This window comes from Gymnodraco acuticeps, unplaced genomic scaffold (assembly GCF_902827175.1).
Source record: "Gymnodraco acuticeps unplaced genomic scaffold, fGymAcu1.1, whole genome shotgun sequence".
NCBI lineage: Eukaryota > Metazoa > Chordata > Actinopteri > Perciformes > Bathydraconidae > Gymnodraco > Gymnodraco acuticeps.
The window spans coordinates 3,330,133-3,348,768 of NW_022990023.1; the positions used below are offsets into that span (position 1 = coordinate 3,330,133).

At 41.6% G+C, this 18,636-nt stretch overlaps 1 protein-coding gene across 1 annotated transcript; it reads right to left on the reverse strand.

Moving 5' to 3' along the window:
* Positions 1–1,806: 1,806 nt before the first annotated feature.
* LOC117544917 (ubiquitin carboxyl-terminal hydrolase 31-like) lies at positions 1,807–17,841 on the reverse strand. Its single transcript, XM_034214438.1, has 16 exons — positions 16,305–17,841; positions 11,949–12,086; positions 11,741–11,829; positions 11,112–11,204; positions 10,722–10,857; positions 9,982–10,132; positions 9,625–9,805; positions 9,427–9,538; positions 8,458–8,552; positions 7,989–8,066; positions 7,716–7,845; positions 6,987–7,106; positions 6,657–6,882; positions 6,241–6,399; positions 5,996–6,148; positions 1,807–5,619 (listed from the first exon to the last, which is right to left on the reverse strand). The coding sequence occupies exons 1-16, from the start codon at positions 16,848–16,850 to the stop codon at positions 4,142–4,144; spliced, it is 3,885 nt and encodes a 1,294-aa protein (XP_034070329.1). The 5' UTR covers positions 16,851–17,841; the 3' UTR covers positions 1,807–4,141.
* Between the last annotated feature and the right edge of the window lie 795 nt (positions 17,842–18,636).

Below are 18,636 nucleotides of genomic sequence, written 5' to 3' on the forward strand. Positions count from 1 at the left end.
AGGCTGTAGCAGTAAACTCCTTGTTAACACACGTATAAATATTCCCTTTGTAAGAGGATTAATGTATATTCTTGCTTTTGTCATTTGTTTTATGTTTTGTTCATTTCGAGAAAATGATAGAATCAAATGGCAATAGGTGAATGCCAGAATCTTATTTTGTTCACTTGTACTAAAAGCTAAGAAATATTGTGTGACTTTAAAGGCTTTTTTTCTGTAATAAGCACTTCAAAACACTCTCTGATCTAAAAATAGGCCTACCAACATTTCAGATTTGATGAATGCAGCTGCTACCCCCTGTAGTTTCTACTGTTGTGTAAGTTTGGCACATTTTCTCTTGGGTTTTTTCGCAGATCTGTAAATGTCCAAGACTCCTTTGGGTTTTCAGTATAACATCACAATATAAAAATAGCAGAGTGATACACAAAATCATATAAACTGCTTCACATACACTTCAATCAGTTTGTTAATTTATCGTAGTGACAGTTAATTAACTTAATGGTAACATAACCATTGTTTGGAAGTTTCCGAATATATAAAATATACTGCAATAGAGTATACTGTTACAGTATGTTATTTATTTGAATGTGAAACAATGACATACAACATTACCATTATATGGATCAAAACAATTATCCCAAAGGGTCAAATTCACAGTGTTGCAGCATTATTGTATTATATTGTTTAAGTGTTCTTTTATAGTTTTGTATCCCATTGTTTCCACCCTCTGCATCTACCCCAGTAGTCAATGCATCAATTCATTCTAACAGCATGCACTGAAAAAGTGAAAGCTATCACAAAGGTCCTCCTCTATCCAGGGACAAAGTGTCTCAAAATGGAGACTTTGCAGCAGTGCTAAGGATCGAATTTTGCCACAGGAGAAACCAAGATTAGATCGATCAATACGATTAGATTGCCTTTCTACAATGCACAGAGCACATTCATGTAGCAAAATATGTAAGCCAATTGGGCAGGTTTGATGCATTATGTTCAGCATTTAGAAAGGGTAATGTCACGGTTTGTGTGTTAAATTCAGATAAAAGTTGTTGTATTCTCCACTGACCTCTTGCTAATGATGTTCTACTGGAACTGATACAATTGGCAAATGATTATTGATCTCAGCACTAGAGGAGTCTGGCTCCTTTACAGAAAGATATTGTGCCGGTTTGCAGTCTGTGAGTTTTTTTAATTACATTCATACATGCATATTAATTGAACAACTTCACACTTTCCTGTAGGATACGAGACAAAATGTTAATTAGTGGTAAGCTGTAAAACACAGAGCTGTTCCTGCAGCATGTGAAGAGAAACATGTTGCAGCTCCATGCCACCACAGGCCATTTGAAAAAATGTCATCACTTCTCAGACTGCACAAGAGGAGAGTATTGAGAGAGGTGAAAAAGCAATTCCCAAAACAGATGACTGTTATACAAAATTACAAGAATAGAAAGACAAAGAGGCAGCATTAACTCTGAATACGCAGCCTTGGGCCAAACTAATAAAACCACAATTGAATCAGCTCTAAATAAATGATGGCGCTGTCATTTAATAGCTTATCATCTGCCTCGCTGACAGCATTGGATATGGTGCTGCTATATATTTTAGTAATCCCACAAGTTGCAATCCAAGGGCATTTCTCTGAAACAAATTCACATTAAGTGTTGCTTTATTTCCCTCACTCATAACATTTGTGTCTACTGAGGTTTTAAAGCAAACACTGAGCTCCACCCAGTGGAGAAAATGAGAACTGTACAAATGCACAAACTACATTTAAACCAAATAATCCAAAAATACAGTTGTCAACAAATGTTACTTATTGACATTATTTTATTTTTGTTTTCGCATTGGTAAATCAATGGCAACACACTGCTACTCAACAAAAAGATGAAAACATTACATGTAAACATTGCATTATATTACAGAACATGAATTGAAAAATAAAATAATTCTCATGCGTTTGTGAAAATAAACCATTCCTCTAAGCATGTTGTTGTATTTATACATCCTTATCGTTTCTTTTCAACACTCCCTTGTTGTTGTTGTGGCAGTCAGTTTACATACTGCATGTGTTAGATGTAATAGCACAGTAATAACACACTGCAGCCACCAGGCACTAAAGATAATAAAGATAATTCTGCACCATGTGCCAGATAGTAAAGTGGTTTGTTGGTTACTGATAAACACTCCTCCATTGTGACACTGACATTCAGTTCATCCATAATTCTGGAGTAAATAATAACAATTTTCTTATAAATGTGTTTCTTGGTGGGATTCTTCCTTACAAAATCTATCTTTCACAGTGAAAAATGTAGTTTTCTGTCTTTTGAGACAGGCTTGAGATGTTATCGTACAATGACTTTTCTTAAAAACAATATAAAGATATTGCACACCATTATTTTTTGTGAGAGTTCTTAATAAAGTTTGAGTTCAGCATCTTGTCTGTAACGGTCCCGGCCTAACCTCTTAAAACGTTTAGATTTAGAAGCAGAAACCAAGCCTGTTCTCAGCTCTTTTATAAAACACTACTGTAATCAAATAAGTTTCCGAACACTTCACACTACTGCAGACGATGAATGAAAGTCACAACCGCAGCTTTTGTTGCCATGTAAAAAAAATCTCCCGTTAAAAGTCACTTTAGTTTGAAAACCGTGAGACAAATGAATACAATACAGAAAACATTCATTTGCAAGTGAGTTGATTTACTTTGAGGGTGAATGAGCAATACTTATCATTCATACAAAATGTATATTACTTTGAATAAATGTGCAAACAAAGCTTTAATAAAGGATGCCTTAACATGCTCTGATGCTGGCATTTGGAAAAATATACAGTTAGAAATATATACACATCCAAGAGTAGCACTCCTACATACTCAGTGTGGGCATTAGCAAGAATCTGCTTGCATAGTTAAGTGCATGCATAAGCAATTTATCATGCAACACCTGTCATATACTTCATGAGCGGTGATCTCTTTTATGTCAGTGCGTTCAGTGTTGATCTACTCTGCGATGCAAGCTAAAGATGTGCACAAGCTGTGATGTCACATGTGAAGACGGGCTGACTCAAACATACCATAATGCTCTATGTACATGTACGGTGGTTTCAACCAAGGCATCCCAGCTGTCTTTAAATATGTGCGCGTATAGTGGCTTTTTTTTTTTTCCTTTTTTTTTTACATTAACCCTGTGTTCATCTGAGAGGAATGTTTGGAGATGTCTGGCAGTCTGAAGAGTTTGATCCCCATGAGGGCACCGCGGCTAAGTGTTGGCATCAGCAGCTGGAGGGCAGAGGTGGTGACGGGCAGAGGTTGTCTGAGGGGTAACAGGTCATTTACTGGTAAATAAAACACAAAACATTTAAGAAATGTTACAAAGCAACGTCTCCAGACATTAAACAACACATGCTTCGTTTCCCCCCCCCCCCCCTCGGGCCTCTCCTTCCTGCAAAAATACTTCTTAAAGGCTGTTGCACAATAACTACATCAAGGAGCATATGTAAACAGCGGTTCAGGTTAAATAGGCTAAATTGTGTTCGACTTGAAATTACATTTTCAGTGATTAATAAATATTAAAATTGAATTATAAATTTACCAACACCTGCAGTTATACATTTCAGATTAAATACTTTGATTATCTGAGGCACTGGTGTTTGTCGACATGTGGCTCTCAATACTGAGGGAGAGAGCTGTACATAAAGATTTTTGGAAATATTTCTCTGAATCAGCATGTTAAAAATTGCCAGTAAACTTCCTTTGGTGACTGAGTTGCCCGTGTTTGCTCAACATTTTCCTTCCACCATTATATGCGCTTTCTTGTGCAAAGTCACTTTTATTTTCCACCCCCTACAGAGATGCACTTCTCCTGACTATGCTACAGACAGAACAAGGCAATAATTTCAATACATGTGCAGTCCATGCTTATAATATTTACAATAGTATATATTCCTCAAAATCAATGCAATCCATACAAAGTGCTTTGTTAAAATCCATTCCTAAATAACTATTTAACAATGTGTCCGGTATGGCAGCTGGTATTCAGTAACCACTGAAAAGCTACAGGTGCTTTAAAGATGTTTGTCAGACGTTGATGGTTAAAACACCTCAGAGCTGCACGAGAGAGATTGTTATCAGGCCTTTAAGCTATGGTCACTTGGCCTTCTGTTGTGAACTGATTGGGATCTTCCTGGACTGCATTGCCTTTTTAACCGGCTCTTTCTTTGTCGGGTCTTTTGCATTGGTTGAGGACTGGGTGGTTGTTTCTGCTCCGGATAGCTTGGACTTGGTGGAGGGCAGCAGTGAATGCTTAGCTGCAGCCTTGGAGGACTCCTTGTCTTTGGCTGTGGTCACATTATTGGGGGTCTCTGAAGCCCCGTTCTGGGCTTTCTTGCTTGCCCCGTGTGGGATTCCCTCCCGAGCTGCGTCCCCACCTCCATCCTCTGGACTCGCTTTAGCGTCACCCACCCCTGCTTTCCCACCATCTGCTGACTTACGGGTCTCTTTGGGCCTCAGGGCCGTTTTAAAGAAGGACAAGCCTTTATCCTCGGTCTTACTGTTCCTTTGAGGCCCTCTTGATGGCGGGCCAGTGGACGTCACACCCACACTCGAGGAGCGGAGACTGGCCATGGAGGAGCTGCTGCTGGAGCTACGCCCCGCCGCCCGGTTCTCCACCGCCCGGCCCAGCCTAGCCTCCGCTCTGTTAGCAGCGCTCGACCTGGAGGGAGGCCCCCCGTGGTTGACCTTCTTTTCTGCGTTAGTCCGTGAGGATTCGCGGCTAGCGCTCCTCTCTGCTGCTTTAGTCCTTCCTGAGGCTGAGCTTTTCTCCCCACTGGGTGATGTCCTCCTCTGAGGGTGTGAGCTTTGTGTTCCCGGAGAACCACTCTTCCTCTGTTGGGCAGAGTCGGGATGTAAAACCTCCGGGGTTGTGGATGACCCCTTCTTGGAGGGGGTCGCTGTTCTCGAGGAACCGGCCTTGCTAGTTTTAGGCGGCCCGTCGCTTTTGTCCTTCGGTGTTGCTGCTGAAGCCGCACTCTTGGTCTGCGTTCGAGACGGCAGCTTGTCAACAGCGGGGGAGGCGGGGGACAGAGAGCTGGAGGACGTTGAGGAGGTGGCAGGACGCTTTTTGGGACTGGCTGAAGTCCTTTTAACACCAGCGCTATCTGCAGCCCCACTTCTGGGTTTTGCATCCTTTGCAGCGGCCCCGTGTCGAGGACTGATCTGTTCGGAGGCAGTGACCACGTTGTTGTTCTCCCCAGCCTGGGTGGAGCTCCTCTGCTCCGCCTGCGCCACTGCCTTGGAGTGAACCTGCTCTATCAGCCTCTTACTGCCTGCGTTATCATCCACAGCAGCGAGGGCCGACTTGCCCCCAGAGGCTCGGTCAGGTTTAGGGGACCCCGTGAAGTAGGAGGCGGTGTCAGCCACCTCTCCGATCCTCTCCAGAGTCGGGGAGGAGGAGTGGGACTCCAGGGAGAAGCGCGACGGAGAGTTGGAGCGGAGTTGGAGCTTAGCGGAGTGGGACCAGGACGGTTTAGTGCAATTTTCACTTAGCACCAGTGGGCTGGCAATGGAAGATCTTGAGGAGAAAGTTTGTCTTTGCATGCCTCTTACTGCCGGCCGGCTCGATAAGCCTGCAAGGTAGAAAGATATGCATCCATGTAAGTAAATATTTATATTTGTAACCTTTCAAGTAGGGCTGGACAAACAATCGATATTATATTGGAATGGTGAAACGAGAATGGATGTCCTCTTAGATTGCGTAGGTCATGTCTTTTTACAGTTCTCAATGCTGCTTTCAGTGTTGTATTTTTCTGCAATAATAATGATTTGCCTTTGCCCATTAAGTCATATAGTAAGTAGTAAACCCTAAAACATCGTCACAATACTGATCTATTTGGTCAAAAACCATCATGATGTTTGATTTTATTCATATTGCCAACCCCTATTTTGTAGCATTTAAATTAAGTCCGAAATGTGTGTGTGTGTATTTGGATGAGTCTGTATCACCATCATCTTCGCTCCGTTCAGCAGCGAACTCGGCTGACTCTGAGAGGGAGGCCAGCGAGGTGCGCCTGGAGGACCCGGAGGAGGCCTGGCTGGGGGGGCGGCTGCCCATCAGACGGCTGATCCAGTGCTCACACAGAGAGGAGCTGGTGGATCCTAAAGTCCCAAACAGACAGCAGTTTAACATGTAGAATGTATTTAAATATGTTCATAAGAGACTGTACGAGCTAATGATAAATAAAGATTACCTCCCACAGAACTGTTGGCAGACCAAGAGGGAATGGTGGCACGTCTCTGATAAAACAAGATGTACCCAGTCTGCTTGCAAACATCATCTTCAGATATGGGCTGAACGTCGCTGTCGTCAAAGCAGTACCACTGTCCATCTATGGAGTTCTTACAGTGAGCTGAAAGACACAAAAAACATTTTGATAAGCTTTTAGGAAAATAAAATCAGTTTAAAGAGGAGACACCTATTTTAACCCTAGCTCGAAATACTCTCAACAGCCTGTTGAAGTCTAACTTTTCAACATGTTTTTTGGAAAGAAATGATATATAAATCAGACCGTGAGTTTTTTTTTGAGAGCACAAATTCCCCAACTCTCCAAGTTGACCAATGCATGAAAAAACCACAGGTTATTGGTGGTTATTGTTGCTTGGTTACCTGTGTAGTGTCCTCCCTGCATGGTCCCATGATGGTTACACACTGCGTACAGGTCATACAGGTAGTCCTCCGGGTCACGGCCCATCCCATAAGGCCGTCTCCACGGTGACCAGTGGGAGGGGAGACTCCAGCTGCTCTGACTCCTCTTCACCATGTGAGGCGCCATGTCCATGCCCGTGAGCGGGAACTTCACCATGTTCTGCATCTTCATCCGCCGATCCCCATCCTGAACACGTGACACATTCGTGGCATTTAATCTGACAGTTCTATACGTTCCTAAACAGTAATATAAAAAGGGGGATCTGAGCATTTATTAGTCTACATGCGTACCTGTCTGAAGCGTTTGAGGTGCAGGATGAGGATGTCGGGCAGCGTCCACAGACTGAGCTTGATGCTGCCCTGCTGGAGCTGCTTACAGTGCGGACAGCGCCACGCATCATCAGGAGCCAGCTGAGATCAATGTGAGGGAAAAGAGTTACTAGAAAGTATTCAAACGTATTAAAAAACTGTGTTCTGTTTTTTACATTTCATTTGTACCTGTTTCTATGTTTAGTTTGTTATAATAAAGGTATGAAATTATTGCATTTTCTTTTATAGTTAGTGAAATGTAACCAAATACTGTACTTAAAATCTCAAGATACATGTACTTTTGATGAAACACTTTTTGACATTTGACAAATTCTCATACTTATTGTGCAAAGTAAACAATTTACAACCCTCTTGGTTTAGCTGGAAAATCCACTGTGACTTTTTAGAGTTACATGATCTTACAGAAAATAATGTATTGGTTTTAAATAAAAAATACCCAACAGGGAACGTATTACTGCATGATGAGTTATTTATGTTTTCATACTTTTAAGTACTTCTGCTGAAATATATACTTTTACTTTGGTAAGGTTTTGGATGCAGGGTTTTCACTGCATCTCCCGTACTGTACTTTAACTAGATGCATGGACATATAATCCCTTAACACATTCCTTACTCAACAGCATGACACTTCCTTAATCCTAATGCTTCAGTGACATTCTCAGCAGTACATTAAACAGCGTCTGTGCCTACCTGCTCCTCTTTGGTGTAGAGTTGAAAGCACTGGGCCAGTGAGCAGGTCTGCGGCTGCAGGTGTTGCTCCTTTGACTGACGCACACTCTCAGCGTCTGGGATGTATTCATCCTCAGTTCTTTTGAACAGGCTGTGGGGGCACAAGTCACAGAGGGGTCACTCAGACACTTCAAAAGACATTTACATCATATATTTGTGCTCTGAAAGAAGACGTCACAAATCTGCCCTGAGCGTACCAAAGTGTGTTCGATTGAGGCTTCAGATGTCACTTACTAGTCTTTCGTCTCCTTGTCCCATTCCACGACAATTTTGACATGAGGGGGCCCTCCAGGACCGCAGGACTTAAATGCCCTGAAATAAAATGAAGATAATAACGTATTTAATTTGCTGATGATACTGATATGAGTAGTAAGAGTACCGTCTGTACTGAATTTAAGAAAGAAAGAGGGTCTATTTTCCTTTTTTTGTGTTAATATTCGTTTGGCAGCAGAGAAGCAAATGTCATTATTTTCTCATTTTCAAAATCCATACTACAGAGGTTGTCACATTGTCAGAGCAAAATCTATAAACTAGGACTATTTTAGATCTCAGGAGATTATTTAAACATCAATACCACTGAAGAGTCTGCCTACATACTGTGGAGCTCTTCAATCAACTCTAAGTGGATTGAATTTACTGCAAGGTTTATATAATGACCATTTAAGTACAAACACTCCCCCCTGGTGGCAATAAGTGACATTACCTCTCAACTGAGGGGTGGCAGAGCGGCTGCTCCTCCTGAGGCAAGAGGTATGTGATCCCCACCACTCCCACCACACGCAGAGTGAAGGGCCCGACCTAACACAAAAACACAAACGTACAGTTTTTTCCACCAGACTATCAGGAGACACACACACACACACACACACACACACACACACACACACACACACACACACACACACACACACACACACACACACACACACACACACACACACACACACACACACACACACACACACACACACACACACACACACACACACACACACACACACACACACACACACACACACACACACACACACACACACACACACACACACACACACACACACACACACTCACACACACTCACTTCAGGGGACATTACATTGACTTACATGCATTTCCTGGAGACTTATCCTAACCTTAACCATAACCAACACATGCCTAACCCTGACCCTTAACCTTACCCTAACCCTAACGCTAACCCTAAACCTAACCAAGTCTTCACCCTAAAATTAATGATTCCCCTTATGGGGACCTCCATTTTGTCCCCATAAGGGAGGCAAGTACCCACACGTGACTATGTAAACAGATTTAGGTCCCCACAAGTATAGTAATGCTATGCCACACACACACACACACACACACACACACACACACACACACACACACACACACACACACAGAAGCTTTTTACACTGCTATGGACAGTCTTACACTAATGTACACTTTTCAGAGATTTTTAAGTGACTGATATTTTGTATATATTGATTGTCGTGCTTTTATTTATGTGTGTTGATTGTGTATATATATATGTATATACACATTTTTATACATGTTTTTATATGTATTTGTATTTTGTATTCCTCGGGATTGTGGCAAACTGAAAGATTGACAATAAAGTTGATTTTGACTTTGTAATAAGAATAATAAAATCAGAGAGTAGGTGAGGAGTTTGTACCTGCACCAAGACGCCAGGGCGCAAAAGATGCCGCATCTTCTCCAAGATCTCTTTCTGAAGAACATCCCATGTCACCGTTCGCTCCAAATACAGAATGAATGGATTGCCAAACCTGCAAAGGTGAAAAACAGATCCTCATCAGTTTTAAAGATAACTTTTGAATAATGATTGAAACCTTTAAAAAGTGTCGTTTAATACCTGCGTCCCTGCTGTCCAGCACAGGCTCGGTTACACACCAGCAGCACGATCTTCTCCGCCTGTCCGCTGTTCTTATTCGGACTCTGAGGCGGGGTGGTCGGCTCTTGTATCTGTGTGGATATCCGATTGTTATCTGTGCCGTACTTCAGGTTGTTCTGGTTGAGATTTGCATGTGGGCTCCCTGTAAAAAAAACACACAAAGATACAAATGTGAAACGTACAGGTCAGTGTCTGTAGCAGCTTCCTGGATAAAGCATTCCTCCATTATAAGTCCATTTCTAATTTAATCACAACTCCTGCCGGCGTAATAACACAAAGAGATAAAGTCATTTCTGGGGAACAAACAGGATGTTTTACCGCCACGCTTGGAGCGGATCTGCTCCGGTCTGAATAGCTCAGGTGTCTCGAAGGCAAATATGGAGTCGCTCTCCTGAATGACCTCAAGGTCGTCGTCGTCGTCACAGAAGGAGCGGTGGAAACCGTCAAAGTACATTTCGGTGAGGACGATCTGAGCAGAGACGGGGAAGAAAAGCAGGGTAAGGCTTGCATTTGGATAAATTGTTTTGATAAACATTTGTAGAACATAAAATAACATGTAGTAGCAAAAAGAAAATGCAAGGAGGCTCTATATATGAAATACAGTACATACTTAAAGACCTGTGAACTCATACTTGTTATTTCTTGTCATTGTAAAAGTTATCTCTTTGTTGGTTGTTTTGTACAAAAATAATTATTTGTTGACAGCATGATGCTGACCTAATCTGTTATTTTCAAGAAGTGTACGCTAGAGGGGGTAGGACCAGAAACGGTTTTTTAAAGCTTTTTCTTGCCCCTGTTGAACATGACAGAGACTATTTATTTATTTCAATTTTTTGTACCTTGAACGTTTTTTTTTTGGATCTCTTTGTTATAATTATTATTATTCAAAAAAATGTACAAAAAATGTACAAAAATACAAACAGGGCCAACAAACTCTCTCAAGACTCACAGAAAACACTCTTTGACCATCCAGTTCCTTAAAGTAGCACTTGTGATCTCTAATCCTTATTTGTATACATAAATGGCCTTTAAAATGGAGGTTTGTATTAAGACAGCACCTGTTGGGTAGGGATTTTGGTCTCTTGAGCCACAGCTTGTCTCAGCCTGGACACGGTGCCAGAAAGAGGCACCGCCACCCCCACTCTCATGCAGTGGGAGCACTTTCCCTGGTACACCACTGTCACATAGAGAGGCCTGCAACACAGAAAAACAAAAATGTATCTCTTTGCATAAACACAGCTGCAGTGATGTTTCAAAGATAGACTCCTTCTTCTAATTTTAACTTCCTCCTGTCAGATCTTACATTGTTTCTGTCTACGCTCTGTTTGATGCTTCTTTTTAGTCCCAGGTTCAAACTAGGTCTTGTCCCGTTGTATTTTTAGGATGCAGGGACTTTTAGTTTCTTCTGATAGGTATTGGCTGGTAAACCAGATGCAGAGTCAGCTTACCGTGTGTGAGGTACCGGGATTGGCAGTGAGATGCAGAGGAAAGGATCAAAGGTGTTGCTCTGTTTCTGGCAGTGAGGGCAAGTCAGCGAGGACCTACACAGAGACATGATGAGGATTAACAAATGCATCTAAAGTACTGTCAGAGTATCATTTTAAAGGAATAGTTCAATGTTTTGGAGGTACACTTATACTCTTGGCTCCTTCCAAAGGTTACTTGATCACTGTGAAACTATAAGCTTCAAGTATTAACATCTATTCTGTTAAATCATAACAAAAATGAATGTTTAAAACCAATATATTGTAGTGTACCAGGGGTTATGGGCTAAACTATATCCTGCCTGGTAAACTCAGGGTAACAACAAGACTCTGCAAAAGTCTGGCATACAACCTTACTAAAACCAAAGTGTTTCTTTTTGAAAATACAATTGCTTTAAGTTCTGTATGCAATTTTTGAAGAAGGCCTTTGGACAAGGTCAAAAGCTCTGGAAAAAGCTAGTTGATGAACCTTAAGTTTAGTATCAAAGAGTTGTGTGTTATGTGTCTGTCATCATTTTCCCAACAGTTGTCCTTTTACACATTTGAGATTCATCAATTCATTTCATTTGAAGTACATCATATGAAAGTCTCACCTGTATTGTGCCTGAAACAACTCCTGTACAAAAGAGCCAGGTGCTGGTAGTGGAGATCCTTCAGGGGCATTTTCCTCTTCTACTGGAGGCTAGGGACACAAAATGACCGTATAATGTATGTAATATAAGAAGAAAAATGCCGAATTAGGACTGTAATTGAGTAAATGTACTTAGTAACTTTCAATAACTGTTGTAAGTTGCCGTTTACCTTCGTGGGGGGTATGATTTCAGGGTGGATGATATGGTTGAGGTCTTCGTGGACTCGATCCAGCAGCCAGAGGAGGAACTCCTGGGCGTCGTGCTGGGAGTTACCCTTGAACTGCAGGGCGCTCTTAGACACCACATTCTGCAGCGGGACAAACAAATCATGGTTACATACGGTTCCTAAAACAGAAATGGTTTTGTTGACATCATAAAATATTCAACGCTTCTGACCAGGATGATGATCAGCACAAACAGAAAGGTCAGCAGAGGGTGGTGGGGAGACGCAGGCAGGCGCGGAGAAGCTTTTAAAAACCATGAGGCGAGCTGAAAATCGACAGGGTAACCTCACTGACAATTAGCTACAGGAGATGACAACAGTGTGTTCTCTATGTAAACACCCAGGCTGGCAGCTATAAGGTCACCTCTACCGCCAATCAAATGTCACGCAAGGTCAAAGATACGAGGGGACTGAGGACCATGTGCCTCTCACAGCCTTTCCCCTGGGACTTTCTTCCTCTATCTGAAGGCTTTACTCAGCATTTTGTACAAGATGTGGAGCAAATAATGAACTAGCCTTCCTTCTGTGGCTTGGCAACAGAGGGTTGTCTTCAAGTAAAGGTCTGTAACTGGAAGCTGTGAATACTACTCTATTGAAAAGACAATAAACTATTTAGAGATGTATGCAGTGAGTGAGATGCGGACTGAATATTAATGACACGTTGTTTTTAATATTTGTATAATACTGTATAAAAATGTAAAGTGTAAAAACATGGGTCTGATGCTTTGTGTGAATGTTATAAGTTACAAATCATGATACGCAATAGTACAAACAAATAGGGAATGATGAAACTGACTACTCTTTACAAATATTCATTTTTTAAAATCAGATTATCATTGAGTTTACCCAAAACAAACCACGATGATGTCTTGACCAAAACCAAAGATGTTCACTTTCATTTCAAATAAAACGGATTAAAGCAGCAAATCATCATAAGCAAGGAGTGGTATCAATCTACCTAATATGGAGCTATTCCTTCAAGAAGAAAAAAATAGCAAATCATCATCATTGAGAGGCTGAAAACAGCATGAGAGATTACTTTAACAATTAATAAATGATCAAAGTTGGAAGTTATTTTTCTGAATATTAACTTCAGTTGTTAGTTAACAAAATGAAATGCCTCAACAAATATATATCTCCACTGATTTCAGCTACCTTGTTGTTTACAGACTACCACATCTATCACTGTCAAATACAACTTGTAAATGTCTCTCTTGTTCATCACAATATTTTGTGTAGATCATAGCTCTAAGACAACTTAGACGATGTACAAAAACATAATCCTGAAACAGATTGCTTCTGGGAGAACATGGACTCCGACACACAGCGATAATTCCCCTGTGTTATTGTACGGATGTCTTCCTAATGATCTTTAAGTGCTCTCAGTTTAGGCTCACATTGTGGTCTGAAGGAAAGAGGCGCAAAACCGTCACATGTGCATACTGAGCTCTAATGTGCACTAACCAAAAGAAAAGCATGTTGGCTAAAGTTCCGTTTCTACGGCATGAACATATAAGGAATGATCCAGTTAGAAACGTTAGGATGTTACAAGCCAAAAGTAATCACCATGAGCAGTCAAACAATAAAAGATGAATCACCATTAGCTTTATGATGTCCTGACCGTATTCTTAGTTTCCACAAATTAGATACTAAATGTGACATATTGTTTATATAAAGCTCCTGATAGTCTGGGGACGGACTCTATTTTTCTACTGAGTTCAAAAACATTCAAGGCCTCTCAGACGGGAGAGTATAATCTTTATCCAATCAGACAGTTTGTACTTTGGCTGGCAACCAAGGTAGAAAAAAGTGGACAGAAATAGTAACTCATTTCAATGTAGCTTCCCTTTGTTGAGTCTTTTGAACTTTTGAAAGAAGAGAATAAGACAAAAATGCTTCACTGTTGCGTAAGAACAAACCTTTGTGACTATGACAAGCAAAGTTTTAAGTGCGAGGAGCGATGAAAAAGCAGGCGAGGCCGCAACAGAAGCTGATAAATATGGGACAGACAATAAAGCAAATCCAAAAACAGATGAGACTCAGATCTAGGGCTCAGACGAGCGGCAAGAAGTGACACAGAAAAACAGACTTCACCTGTTCAATAGGATTTGTATCCTACACTGAACAAAAATATAAACGCAACACTTTTGTTTTTGCTCCCATTTTTCATGAGATGAACTCAAAGATCTAAAACATTTTCTTTATACACAAAATAACCATTTATCTCAAATATTGTTCACAAATCTGAAAAAATCTGTGATAGTGAGCACTTCTCCTTTGCCGAGATAATCCATCCCACCTCACAGGTGTGGCATATCAAGATGCTGATTAGACAGCATGATTATTGCACAGGTGTGCCTTAGGCTGGCCACAATAAAAGGCCACTCTGAAACGTGCAGTTTTGCTTTATTGGGGGGGGTCTGGGGGGGTCCGAAAACCAGTCAGTATCTGGTGTGAGGGGTAGGGGTAGGGTAAGGGTAATGTTGTGAATCGAGTGGCCTGTGTTCGTCGTCCATAACATACGCCTGCCCATACCATAACCCCACCACCACCATGGGCCACTCGATTCACAACATTACCCTAACCCTAACCCTACCCCTCACACCAGATACTGACTGGTTTTCGGACCCCCCCCAGTAAAGCAAAACTGCACGTTTCAGAGTGGCCTTTTATTGTGGCCAGCCTAAGGCACACCTGTGCAATAATCATGCTGTCTAATCAGCATCTTGATATGCCACACCTGTGAGGTGGGATGGATTATCTCGGCAAAGGAGAAGTGCTCACTATCACAGATTTGTTCAGATTTGTGAACAATATTTGAGAGAAATGGTTATTTTGTGTATATAGAAAATGTTTTAGATCTTTGAGTTCATCGCATGAAAAATGGGAGCAAAAACAAAAGTGTTGCGTTTATATTTTTGTTCAGTGTATAAAAAGGCTTATTGTTAGCCCACATGTTACATCATCCGTAATCAGGTGATTGTGATATGTACTGGAATCTGATTCCTGACCAGAGAAAACTACTTTTTATTATATAAAATATGAAATAAGATAACAAAGAACAGACTTGACTAGAGGTTTGTTAAGCAGTCACTCAAGGCCAGAGCATATTCACTCATCATCCTTTCTGCAAATATTCTAAAAAAAATTGAATATTTCATGATATAAGATAGACTGATATTCAGATTTTCTATACCAAGCAGTGGGACTAAAGCATATGCATTTAGAGTTATTCATGTCAGTACAGAACATATGTTTTCTACTTATTGTTTTTTTAAATGTAGGCTTGCACAACATAGTGTTTTCTTATGCTACTGTTCACATGTGTTATATATAATGATTAAAGGTAGTATATAGTGAACTGCTATCCAATAAGGACCTGAAATGACTAACATTGAAGCTGGGGCTACTGACAGCAAATGAAAACAACAACAAAGCTATTAACTTGAGAAGACCATCATCACCTGACATCTCAGTGTGTTTCAGTCCCTCAGTGAGAATTCAAATAGATCAGGGGCAGTGAAGGCACAGGGAAACTTTATTCTAGTCAGGATTTGACATAAATATAGTTTGCCTAATCCTGCGTGTTACTTGCACTATGTTACTGCACTCTTTTACTAAATAATTGTATGTTGCACTGTTGTAACTGTTGTGCATATGAAAATAACACCTTTGAGTCTTTGAATCTTGATTCTGGGTCAATATGCACTAAAACCATAACTAAGGACATTTACTGAAGTACTGTGGCCTACTTAAGTAAATGTACCATTTGGATACTTTCTACTGGCATTTCCATGTTATGCTACTCTTTACTTCTACTTTATTACATCTCAGAAGCAAATATCGACTTGTTACTTCATTTATTGAATACTCATAGTTACTTGTTACTTTAAACATGTAAAATATTTAACATATTGACATGATGCAGTAAATACTACTAATGAACCCAGAGGTCTCTTAACAAATTCAAATCCTTGTGCATTTGTAAGTGATAAAGGCAGAATACAATATATCTAATAATATACTATTGAAAAGCTGATAATACTTTGTAAACACTGAGTATCTGAATTCAGTGCTTTTACTTGCAATGGACTTGTAATTGAGTATTTTCAGATTGTAGTATTTCTACTTGTACTGTAGGATCCGAGTACTTCTTCCACTACTGCTTAACATCTACCCCTATATCTCCATATGAACATTGTGTCCTTTAGGTAGTTGTTGTGTAATTCCTTTAGAACCCATTTCCTCCTCAAAACCCTCCTCAGACACACAGTGAGCCCCCCTGCATGATGCACAGCCTACCTTGAAGTCCCTGCTGTGCTGAGGTGTGTACTCAAAGGTCCAGAGAGCCCGCACCAGGCCGGACAGCTGCTCCGTCACCTCCCCTGCGTCCTGCTGCTGCTGCTGGCTGCCCTTCTTCTGCACCACCAGCACCCCGTTAGACTTGGCCTTCTCGCTGCTGCTGCTGGTGGACTCCCCGCCTTTGAACTGCTCCAGAGCCAGGTACTCTGCGAACAGCTCCGTGTTGCTCAGGCACTGCAGGATAGCGTTCATGAAGCAGGTGTTCCCGTGGTTCTTGAGCCCGGCTACACCTGGCACCTTGTCCCCGAAGGGAAACCCCCCGCAGTCGCTGTCGTCGGACGGCAGAGACCCCCCGGTGGTGGTGAGGATCGAGCCGGCGTCGTCCTTCTCATCCTCGGCGGCCTGCTCGTCGGTGCTGAAATGAGACAAAGTGGACAGAGTCCGGAGAACTCTGTTCATAAAGCTCCCCACGGAGCGGACCGAGCTTCTCCGGAAGAGTTTTTTACTGAAGGATTTCTTCTCCTTGTTACTGACAACTTTCGACATTCTGGTGGCTTTTTTTCCCGCTTTTAAATTCCAGAAAATCCCCTCTTTTTACTCAGAGAGTCTCCTCAACCCCCTCCATGCAGTGTTTCACTTTATGGTGTTTTTTTACGCAAGGCCCGAGCATATTTCACAGAAACACAAGAGGCCTGGCAGTTTGTGGGGATCATAAGCTATCACATGGAGACAGTGCTGGAGTGAAATCAGCCCACTTGCAACACTGCGTCGGATTGCATAAACAGCCTCCATGGAGAACCGCTGTCAGGGAGCTTTACGCAAATGATCCGGGTCGTCCCGCACCAGCCAGCAGCCATCATCATCATCATCCCCCTCGCTCGGTCCGGTGACATAACATCACCTGTGTCATTGTTCACACGCGAAAACAAGGCGCTGTGGGGCGAGTATCAGTCAGACATAAACATCAAATTAGGCTGAGCGGAATTCCTCATCATTTATTAAAGAAACCGCAGCTCCACCCTGTTAAAAGACATGTCTTCATCATCACATCCACGACGGTGTTGAAACGGATCCTTCTGGTGGTGTTTACCCCGTGGATGTGTTCCCTAAATCGCCTTCACAGTGCCCCTGCCAAAGTGCCGAGGAACAGCCGGAGCGGAGCGCCACAGCCCGCCGCTCCCTCGCGTCTCGCCGCCGCGGAGCATCTCTTCGCCCGCCAGATGTGAAAGGTGACCGGTCCTCCTCATCCGTAAGTGGTTTTCCCCCTCCGTGTCTCACTCTCCGTCCGTGCGCTTTAATTCCTCCCCCGGATGGGATTCATGACGAGGCCGCTTCTCCCGTGTCCATCATCATCTGCAGGCAGCGAGGATACTGCAGGCAGGGCGGTGACGGCTGACGTCAGGGCCAAACACGGTCCATGTTGGAGGAGCAGGTACACGGCATGTGATGCTGATGATGCTCCGATCTGGACCAAGTGCACTCTGATGCGAACCAGTTGTAATGGTCATACATTATCACACCATTTACAGGGAATATAAAATGGTGTGTTATCATTATGGAAATAGTAACTATATTGCTACAGCTCGAGGATAAAACACAAACAATGGTTAGTGTCACAGTAGTGCTGTCCCTTTAAGAGTTCTACAATGAATTTGACTATTGTTTTACACATTGTCAGGTATTATAAATAGCTATTGTTCCAAAAAACGTGTCTTAACATTAATATTCATTTTATTACATCTACAAATAACTAATTCATTGTTTTTATTAAAATGGTGATAAATGCCCGTCACTATTAACTAAACTAAATTCAACAGTCTAAAAATCTAAAGATATCCAATCTTCACAAACACCAAAAAGCAGCGACATTAGGAAAGCTGAAACAAGGAAATGTGGCATTCTTGCTTGAAAAAGATACATCATTAAATAAATCAGCTATCAAACTAGTTTATAAACTCAATAAACTACCAGTTTTCAGCAATCATTTTAATTATTTTGTAGTTTAAAATGGTCCCAAAAGATAATAATCACCCAATCAGTCAGTATTTTTAGTACTACTTCAGATGTCCTATTTTAAGCATTTCCCAAAAACACGAAAAGCCCATTTTGTCACTGTTATCAGTCAAGAGTCTTACCTGTTTGTTATCTTTCTGCATATGTTCCCCGACAGTTCACTTTCACAGACAGACGTTTCACGACTTGAAGGTGAAAATACATTTAACATCTTTAAAGAACAAAGAAGGCGACATGCGGAACTTGTGAGAAATAAATAACACATACAGTTTAACCAATTGATACCCAAAATAAGGATTTAGCTTTAGCAGATAAGGCC

Bases quoted from the DNA above. Each gene is read 5' to 3' on its own strand.
- LOC117544917 (XM_034214438.1), bottom strand. From the start codon at position 16,850: ATGTCGAAAGTTGTCAGTAACAAGGAGAAGAAATCCTTCAGTAAAAAA. The intron at 11,205-11,740 runs GTGAGACTTTCA...GTCTCTGTGTAG, and splicing joins TTGTTTCAGGCACAATACAG to GTCCTCGCTGACTTGCCCTC. The intron at 10,858-11,111 runs GTAAGCTGACTC...TCTGTGTTGCAG, and splicing joins ATCCCGGTACCTCACACACG to GCCTCTCTATGTGACAGTGG.